The sequence below is a fragment of the Pectinophora gossypiella genome, chromosome 18 (genome assembly GCF_024362695.1).
Source record: "Pectinophora gossypiella chromosome 18, ilPecGoss1.1, whole genome shotgun sequence".
Classification (NCBI taxonomy): Eukaryota; Metazoa; Arthropoda; class Insecta; order Lepidoptera; family Gelechiidae; genus Pectinophora; species Pectinophora gossypiella.
The window spans coordinates 8601929-8612599 of NC_065421.1; the positions used below are offsets into that span (position 1 = coordinate 8601929).

The 10671-nt window shown below is 38.6% G+C and overlaps 1 protein-coding gene across 3 annotated transcripts in view; it reads left to right on the top strand.

The window, feature by feature from the left end:
- Positions 1 to 10169, top strand: part of LOC126374827 (putative helicase mov-10-B.1) — a 28324-nt gene extending 18155 nt beyond the window's left edge. For all 3 annotated transcript variants that reach the window (XM_050021556.1, XM_050021557.1, XM_050021558.1), the window contains 7 exons: positions 710 to 844; positions 1385 to 1578; positions 1991 to 2142; positions 3971 to 4089; positions 5454 to 5565; positions 6178 to 6354; positions 7159 to 10169. In XM_050021556.1, coding sequence (XP_049877513.1) covers positions 710 to 844; positions 1385 to 1578; positions 1991 to 2142; positions 3971 to 4089; positions 5454 to 5565; positions 6178 to 6354; positions 7159 to 7437 — 1168 coding nt within the window. In that variant the 3' untranslated portion in view covers positions 7438 to 10169. The remainder of the gene's footprint in view (positions 1 to 709; positions 845 to 1384; positions 1579 to 1990; positions 2143 to 3970; positions 4090 to 5453; positions 5566 to 6177; positions 6355 to 7158) is intronic.
- Positions 10170 to 10671: the final 502 nt, after the last annotated feature.

Here is a 10671-nt window from a genome sequence, read left to right on the forward strand (position 1 = left end):
TTAAACCATGCTGCCGAAGTTGAGTGGTATAGTTAGTCTTACATAAAGATTAAAAAGAGAAAATTCAATCGAAAAGGTCTGAGTCGGAGGGGATTTGATCCAGCGGCCCTTGTCAAGCCGGGACGAGCGTGTTAACCATTACACCACCGGATTCTCATCCTATCCTTGCGAATTTTCGGAGCTATATCTATCCTGCTGCGTCATTATGCCGACGCACTCGACGAAGGTTTGCTTCGAAGTTTGGACCTTTTTGATTTAATTTTCTCTTATGCTATAAAAAAGTCCTTTACATTATACAGGTGGTAGTGACACCGTCACACTGCACAGCAGTGCTGCGTCCGCACTGGGCCCGCGTGATGGTTTAAGGCCCGATCTCCCTATCCATCCATAGGGAAGGCCCGTGCCCCAGCAGTGGGGACGTTAATGGGCTGGTGATGTTTAGTGACACCGTATCGAATATTAAGGGGGATGATTCAGTTCATGATTCTGAGTTAATATAAAGTGGAATTTTCCCTCGGAAAACTCGTGAAAATACTGGTTTCTTTTTAAATTATTTTCTGTTCCATACATTTGTGACAGAAAGTTCCACTTGATATTAACTCAGAATCACGAGATGTATCATCCCCCTCAATATTCGGGACTGCAATCGAACATTCCATTTTCCCCGTTTTGTTTTTCTGAAACTGATTTGCTTGCCCTGACTGGACAGGAGCATCATGCCGCCGGAGCTAGTGGCGGTATCCAACGGCTCCAGCTACGATACCTTCTACACCGTCACCAACGACTACGCGTCCATGTATCACATCCTCGTCACCACGCTGCTACACTGCGCCAAGTTTGCCAAGTAAGACCTTCCTGCTTCTATGCTTAACGTATGGACATGTTTTACACTCTCTCTCTCTCTCTATTTAAGAGCTGCGCTCTTTTCGGTGGAGTAATCGCCATTCCTGTCTTCTTCCCGCCAAAACCTTCACATCCCGATACGACACGACCTGCACCGTCTCTTTTATTTGTTTCATAAATGTTCTCCTAGGTCTACCCCTTCCTCTCTTCCCTTAAATTTTTCCTTCTATAATGTTTACACGTACTATCGTTCTAAAATAGACATATATAAATTGATAGTCAAATGTGAAATCAGAATCGAAACCTGTTGAAAAAATAGACGGTTACAGCCATCTGAAATGAGGCAGTTGGAAAGAAATGGAAATAGGAACAAGTGACGTCACGTGTTGCTAGTAAAATTTTAGCATATTCACGTGAGTAGATTGATGCAAAAAAGAACTATCCAGTTACACTTTAGTCGTTTAATATCAGGAGTTCAAAAAACTAAGAGTCGCAAAGGTTCGAAAGACCCTTTAGTTACCAGCTTGGCGATTGTTGGCAGTGATTCAAACCAGTCGAAGTGTAAGCTGCAGATGAGCCACGTGTTCGTGGACGAGGCGGCGCAGGCGAAGGAGCCGGCGGCGCTGGTGCCGATCACCGGGCTGCTGGCGCCGCGCGGGCAGCTGGTGCTGGCCGGGGACCCGCAGCAGCTCGGGCCCGTGTGCATCTCCAGAGAGGCCGCCAAACGAGGGCTGGGTGAGTATCTTCTTGTGATGTGACGTCCATGAGCCTCGGGACGGTGTACATCTCCTGTTTATTTTTCCATTATTTTATGTGATATGCGTTACTTATGTAATCTCGGGATACATAAAGATTTAATCACTATTATGATACGCTGATCAGAACTTACGACATGTGTACGGTAAGATAGGCTACATAAGCCATCTTCGGGCGCATCAGCGTCGTGCCAACTAGGAGTCGAAGTGGTCGCCATGGCCGAAATCGGTCGGAGATCATCATCATCAAGTTGGGTATAGTGAAAAGTTTTGTCGTTTATAAGTTGGGTTGTGTGTTTACGGCCCAGTGTAGCCAGCTGACCCGTTTTACGCATTATTCCTCGTATGTTTGTTTACTGCATAAATATGTTTATATTAACATTTCCTTCCAGGTGAATCCCTTTTGGAGCGTTTGTGGAATACTTATAAAAACCTGTATGACGATAACCCAAACTATATAACTACACTGGTGCAAAACTTCCGCTCAGACCCTGATATACTTCACATTCCCAATTCGTTGTTTTACACGGATAAACCATTGCAGGTAAGACATTATCGTTAATTAATATAAATTATCACTATTAAGTCTTTGAGTGGCTTATCAAATAAATACTCAAAATTACGAATTCGTCATGTTTGTTGTGTGACCTCACAGTCAGTCAAATTACCCTCGAATTAGTGACAGAATGTAAATAAATCATTTTAGTACTCTCTCTCTCTCTCTCTCTCTATTTAAGAGCTGCGCTCTTGTCGGTGGAGTAATCGCCATTCCTCTCTTCTTCCCGCCAAAACCTTCACCTCCCGATACGACACGAACTACACCTTCTCTTTTATTTGTTTCATAAATGTTATCCTAGGTCTACCCCTTCCTATTTTTCCTACAATAATGTTTGTTATAAATGAATCGTGTCGTATCAGGTGGCCAATCATATTTCCTCTCCGGTTCTCTATAGTCTTCATTTTAGTACCACCTACACAATAACAATACACAACAATAACAAACCTACAACCGCGATGAATTTAAATTAGTACCTATCAGCATGGCGCTATTTCATATAAATTCACACCCGTCTCCGCTCCGGAAGGCTCTCTGTGTGTGGCGACCTTTAGTCGATTCTCAACTCAATACATAATTATTTATTGTGTTCTCTTATGACATGGTCAATTATATGCAGCTGATGCTGAATGTTTTCTGTTTCTGCTTCATATCTCCAAGTACCTACCGTCTGTGTGCATTATGCTTACAGATTTATATATTTTTTCCAATATAATCAATAATTTTTATATATTTTTTTATACTTAATGCAACTTTAGGTTTGTTTCGATGCTGTGTTTCCTGTCATGTGTCAATTTATACAATACAATCATATTAAATAGCATTATACTTGAGAACAATTAGTACAATAATAAAACATAATAGGGTAGTTTCCAACTAGTGAAATCAGTTACTTTTTACTAAACGTCATAACACGAAATTACTAATTAATTTTTATGAAAAAGCAACCTGTGACGTCGTAGAAGAAGACGACGTGACAAAACGTCGCACTTACTATTACATCTTTCTTTATCAAAATTTTTAACCTTCACCTAATTATGAAATTAGGTGAAGGTTAAATAGAAAAAAGAAAACGTGTTTTGGTACCTTTAGATCTGTCTTTATTTAGTCATATAATCACAATTTAATAATTTATCTATAGGCAAAATAATTACCCAATTGCTATATAGTTCATTCATATGGGTGTTGTTATGACTTGTAGCTCTACCGAAAGAAGAATTTACGGGCGAGAATTATTTTGGTGTGTGACACAACAACAGAAGCTCACGACTATATCCCAATGGGGTAGTCTGTAATAATAATAATAATGTTTATTGAATAGCTCAGTTACAGTTCTCGTTGAAACCCTGTCTCCCAAACTAGGCGAACCTGTATTTTGGAAGACAGTGCCTTCCCAAAATAAGTATATAATTAGCTACAATAACAGTGGTGACAATACGGTATTAAAATAAAACAATAAGTAATAAAATAAATAAAAATAAAAGTGTTCTTGTGTGTGTATGTGTGTGTTGGTGTGTGTGTGTGTGTGTGTTTGTGTGTGTGTGTGTGTGTTTGTGTGTGTGTGTGTGTGTGTTTGTGTGTGTGTGTGTGTGTGTGTGTGTGTACTTGCGCTAACCCTACGACTAGGTACAACAGTGTCTTGGGTTCAGAAGCTGCCTGTGACGGCAGCTTCCACTAACGAGTACAGTACATGTGTGTGTGTTTGTGTGTGAGTGGTACAACCATCGCAAGATGAACTAAGTACCCACACCTCACCGAGCGCATTATTTTGGCGTGTGACGTTTAATTTATAATATTTTTTGTTAATGTGTTCCAGCCCAAGGCCAAGCCGGACCCTCTGAGCAAGGTGAGCATCCTGGGCCTGATGGGCGGCGACCGTGCTGTCGTCTTCCACTCCGTCAACTCCCGGGAACAGAGGATGGGCAACGCCCCCAGGTAAAGTAACATTCTAAAAACAAATAGGCACTGAGACACTTTCTACTATAGCTTAAAACAAAAATAATAGTTGCAGTTACTTTTGAAAAAGAAACCGTGTTTTGTGCGTCACGGTCCAAAATGGTAGTAAGTAATATTTGTTGCGTACAGACTCACGAATTCTACATACATAAAAGCGAAAGGTCGCTCACTCAACGCCAAATGTTTGTTTCAAATTTTGCATAGAAAAAAGAAATATACATAATAAGGAGTTCCTTTTAGGACGTAGGTGCTGCACACGGGACTTTACGGAATTCAACCCCTATGGGGGTAAAAAGGGGGTGGCAAAGTTTGTGGGAAACTTCTAATACCAGAGTTTCACACGAACGAAGTCGCGGGTAACAAGCTAGTGTAGGATAGAACTAAAATAGAATCTTCTAGACTTTCATTAGGTGTTGTCTGATGATTCAACATTAGACGCGTCCACACGGAGTGAGCAGTCCTCATGAGGCGTTTGCCGATACCTCGCTTGTTATGGGACAATTTCCTCACACGGCAAATGCCTCGCAGTGTGGATGCGCAAATTGAACATAATTCTAATAGGTATAGAATTTAAATGAAAAATTTCTGATGTCATCATGCTGAAAACAGAGACAGGTCCATCCGAATCGTATGTCAGCATTTTCGGTTTTCTATAGAATTATAATCACTATCACAGAAAATAGACTTTAGTTTTATTTCAAAAAATCGGATGTAACCCAGTGTGCAGTGTGTAACATTACAAAAGTCGACCTTATCTGTTATGAAATAATGATAATAATTCCAAAAAAAACTGAAAATACTAACAGCGCGTACGATTCAGATAAATCCTCATGTGCATTGAACATTCAATGGCGGACTTTTAGAATTAAAAATAAAAATAGTTCTCAATAACTCGTTGAATGGCGCTTAACCAACTACGTTACTGGGCCATTGCCAAGATGCCACAAACTAATTACAGATAGATTTTTGTTTTCTCCTTGTTATCTGTTTATTTTTAGATATATAAGTTTTATGTTTCAAAATTTCATCGAAGAAAAACATATAATCGTGTCGTTCCTTGCAGTAACCTGCTAGGAAAAAGGAAAGAAAAAGAAAATCCCTCACAACAATACCAATACACTGTGTCTTACTACCTTACCTAAGGGTCTTTTTGATAATTTCAGGTAGCTACAGTCATGAGCAATATAATGTACCCACTTTAGAACTCTGTCGCACTAACATATTTGACATTTCGTAAGACTTACAGTTCAATTTTTCAAAAAAGTTAATGTGACGTGGTACCAAAGTATACATATTAATGCTCGTGACCGAACATGGATAATAATTTTGTATATTATTTTCAGTTACTTCAACGAGAAGGAGTTATTGATGTTGCAGCGATACATGAGAGCACTGGTCAACGATCACGGAGTATCGCCCTCAGATATTGGAATCATCGCTCCGTACATCAGACAGGTAATATTGTTAAACACATTTTTAATCGAAAGATGTGAAACTGTTATTTTTACACTATATAGGGGTGGGATGTTATCTCCTTCCCTTTCCTGTATTTTTGAATAAAAAAGGTGGCATTATTATCAGATATAATAGAATATATATAATAGATAAGGTCGTATTTTGTTTACATCCGATCATTCCTATTTCTGGGTAGCACAAAAAGGCTTAAATGAAACAATATGTGAATATCTAGGAATAATTATGATGTTCGGAGTATAAAAAATTGCGGCCATGGCGACCACCTCGACTCCTAGTCGGCACGACGCTGATGCGCCCGAAGATGGCTTATACACACCGTTTTGGTGATTATAATAAATAGCGACAGGAGGACGGGCCTTCAACTCATCACGTTTAGCGTCGAGGTCTGCCGTGCGCTGTTGCTCGAACTCGCCTCATCACCAGCCTGCGCTATTCTGGGCGCTGTGCTGCCAAACCCTCCCATAAAAAAAGAAACAAACGCGTGTGGCGTGATAAAAAATTACAAATTAGACAGCACAACGGTTTGCCGTTTTTTACCGACATTTTCTGCTGTTTGTGTGTGTCCTTTACATTGTTTGTGTGTTTGTCCAGGTATACAAAATGCGTGATTGGCTGAAGCAGAACTCGTACGAGGAGGTGGAGATCGGCACTGTGGAGTCGTTCCAGGGCAAGGAGAAGCGCGTGGTGCTCGTATCGACCGTGCGGGCCAACTGCCGCCTGCTCGACTACGACGCCAAGTACGGGCTCGGCTTCCTCGTCGACGACAAAGTACGTTTCAGAAGTATATAAATAAAAAATATATTTATTTCTTTAACAGAGATGGTACATAATATTTGCAGTTGTGACCTGATAGTAATGTCCTAGTAAGTGTGAAACACCTGTGTCAGAAGGTTACGCTCCTCCATATCCCTAAGTACTTATTGGTACTAGAAGTGTGTGTGTGTGTGTGCGTGTGTGCGTGTGCGCGTATGCGCGCGTGTGCGCGTGTGCGCGCGCGTGTGTGTGTGTAAATATATTATAGGCGCACGCCGCCAGTCTCGTTATGACTTCCGCCGCCCCGGTACACATTATTTCTTTAATCTTCAACTACGTTAAAGTACTCGTGGGGTTTCAATCCCAGCACCGGCCTAAACCAATGTTTTTCGAAATTTATGTTTGCGTATGTGTCCTAACTTGTTGCTACTTTTCCCTTCGCGGGTTAGAAGGAAAAGGAAAGAAAGAATTAAGGAAACATTTTTTTTTATAAGTAAGTAACAGACGTGTTAAACTCAATCACTTGGAGTGCGCAGTACCTTAACTGATCATACAATAATTACTGGCGAAGATTATCAACAACCTATCACGTTGGTCTAACAGAAAGCTTTGTGTCTCCTGACACAGGCACTAAGCTTAAAAGGAGACTCCAATCACCTTTATTACTGTAAATAGTTAAACTAATAAAGTATTTTGTATTTGTAAAGCTTGATGAGGTGTGGGTACTTAGTAATGTACCTCTGACTACCCCGAATAGGATATAGACGTGAGCTTATGTTTATGAAGATTCTCAATTTGACTCTTGAACTATTCTTCCAGAGGTTTAACGTGGCCCTGACGCGGGCTAAGGCGAAGCTGATCATCGTAGGTAACCCGGCGTGCCTGATTCGCGACGTCAAATGGCGAATGTACATGGAATACTGTAGAGACCTCAACTGTTACTTCGGCCAGGAAACCGAGCAGCTGCAGCGCAGTGCCGCGCTGTTGTCCCAGGTGGCGCGCACCAACTTCGAAAGGTGCCGCCTCTCCGAATTTCTCGACCACGCTATTAAGAAAAACGATGAAAACAAGAAAAAGAGGGAGAATGCCGTTTTCTAGGTGCTGCCCATGGATATCTATCCGTACTTAGCTAAGTAGTTATGTCGCTACATAACCCGTGCGGAATAACTAGACATCTCGCTGACACATTTCCTCACTTCCCCTGCTACTAGTTCGCCCTAACCCACTAAACGTGACATGATACTGCCGGTTTTGATCAGTAGACGCAGCGAATGTTGTCTACGTAAAAAAGTACGGCTATTGATCGCACCCCGCGGTATTTGTCGCGCTGCGTGCGATGGCGTAACCGTGTAGACCCCGCAGTGCGAGGTGTCTAGTTAATTCGCACTGGTTGACTTTCTAAATTTGGTCTGTTAAATTTCCCAAAACATTAGTTTGTTCATTACTTTTTGTATGTTATGTATACTTTATTCTTACACTTTTAACATATTTAAATTTTACCGTGAGCATAAACCCTTTTCAAGATGAGATCCTCGGCACTCGCAGCATGACACACGCGACGCGACATATACCGCTGAATTCCACCATTAGATGCAGCTTATTATGTCTACGTAGATACAGCTCGTACGGTTATACGTAGATAACACACGTTGCTCTAATTTTTCTATCGTGTGGCTAGTGAAGTGACCTACCAACCTCATCAACCCTGGTGTTAGGGTTATTATTGAGCCGTCAATGGTCCCTGACATTCATGTAACAACCACTTACTAACATCAGTAAGTAGTAACCGGGACCAACGGCTTAACGTGCCTTCCGAAGCACGGATTATCTTACTTTTTGGACAATCAGTTGGTCCTAACCTAATCAAACTAGGGATTACAAAGTCACAAGTAGAGGAGTATTTAGAAGGTCTCTGTTAAATACCATAGAATCTGTCCAATATACGTACTTAAAAGTATAATATTTACATCAAAGAAGGGATTGTATACATATATTATTGAACAAATTAACTCACAAAGAATACCATATACAGTACTGAATTTATATGCAAGAATGACATTTACAATTGACAATTAATGTGTATTTTTTATTTTATTATTATTTTTGATGTATTGTTTAAGTTTTAAGTTATAGTTGATGAGATATTGTGATACGAATGTGTTAAAGACTAGAATTTATGATACATAGATATAAGTAAATTAGCATAAGTACATAAAAATATTAATATTACTTCATGTGACACTGGACGTCGTGGAAATAACATCTTTTTTAAGTTTTTACCTAATCTAAAATGATCGTAATATTCTTTGTTCCATTTTTCGTACGTTTTACCTTTTCCGTTTGTGTTTTATGTGGAGATTATAGTTGGATAAAAAATATATAACCAAGTAAAAAATAAGTATACTTAGTTGTAAATATAAGTAGAACGACTGTGATTACCGCGGGAATTAATGTTTATTGTATAACAGTTCATACAAAGAGATTATAACGCATTAAATGTGCTAGTGGTGACATATTTGCGTATAAAAACCGCCTAGCGGCTAAATCTTGAACTAGCGCTTAATAATACCTATTTTATCTATACAGTACCTATATAATTACTATATAATCTGTGGAATTTATCTTATTATATGATTTGGTAGAGAATAAGTGCATAGATAAGTTTGCTATATGAAATGTGCAACTTTGCTCTTAAGTTTTACATAAACTTAGATATATAACGGGGTCAGTACATTTAAAAAATAACGTTAATCGGTATTTATGACTGTACATAACTGTACAACATACAAGTCTGATAAAATGTCATCGTACTTATTTTGAGATTTTATACAAAATGTTTATGCCTTTGTTTGAGAATAGTTATTTGTTTTACAAGAGAAAAGTTATGTTTAATACGCGAGTGCCGAATTAACATTCCAAGCTTGCGAAGTAATCTAAAGCACGCTTTAGATTACCAAGACGAATCAAATTTCGTGTGAAACATACAACTGTCTACCTGTGCCAGCGAGAAGTTATAGTTAGTAATTGGATGCACTCGCGCACATTATGCTCCTTAAATCACAAAAAGGTTCCAAACAATGTAATGCTCAAAGAAAACATTCGACATTTGAATTGCGCCATTTAGTTTTAACGTTTTTTTCTTTTTAATTTTATGAGTAACATTTTTATCTATACCAAACATTATCTATTTTTAAGCAACTGATATGTTTATTAGTATTTATTTTAAATATTTTTTAAAGAATATACAAAATTACGCGAGTTTACACTGCAGATCAGGCTGTATGGCTGTTCCCTTGCGTTACGAATATAAAATTTAAAAGCTAATTTGACTCTTTAATGGATAAAAACACACTTTTTATGCATGAAAAGCAATTTTTTCAGTTTTTTTTATTGTTTTATGTTATTTTTTTAATTACGTACCGCCACGACGCTCGCCTACCAAATAACATGTTTGTCTTTTGTTTGACATGTTATCACAAAATTTATTACCACTCGGTAATAGATTTTCTATACTTTCTGCCTCCTTTTAAAAAAAGGAAGAAATCATTATCAGGGTAGGTGTATTGTATATTCAAAGGGTATGTTGTTCTGTTGTAATGTTATATTTTTAACTTACCTACCATTTTTATAAAATTAAAATCTATTAGGTTAAATTTTTAATACTTTTTATTATCTAATTTTTGTTTATTACATAATTGTAAGTTTTAGTGACTTTATCACGACATATTATTATATTTTTAGAACTTTGATACAATGACATTTTTACTTCTATGAAAATTTTAATGTGGAAATTATGCATGAATAAATAATAAACATGATATTTGAATGTGTTTCTCAGTTTTAAGCTTTACATATCCCAGACTCAAGTCTAGTGAAATTAAAGAGGGTGACTGCCGGCACACGATAGGTCTGACCGATCGTATTAGTAGATAGATAAATATCCCTACCTTTAAATGATAAGGTCAACACTAATCGAGTAAAATATTTACAATAAGTTGTCAACCCTAGCCGGAATTATATAACAAAATAGATCGCATAGCAGCAGCCTGGCTTAAATGGCGGGAATTACCTGACAAAGGAATGCCCTCAAAAGCTTAGTATACAAGAGCACGATCAGGTAATAATACAGTGCCATGTCCAGACCATCCAAGTCGCTGAAATAAAAATGCGTCGGTAGATGTGATGTGTGATGACAAATCCGTAACGAATACATTTGCGGCAGTCTTGGGAGTATACGACATATCCGAAAAATTATAATAGCACGAGGAAGGCAGACCCCACTTTCCACAGATGAGAATAATATCAAAGAGAGAGAGATTTGTATAATGTACT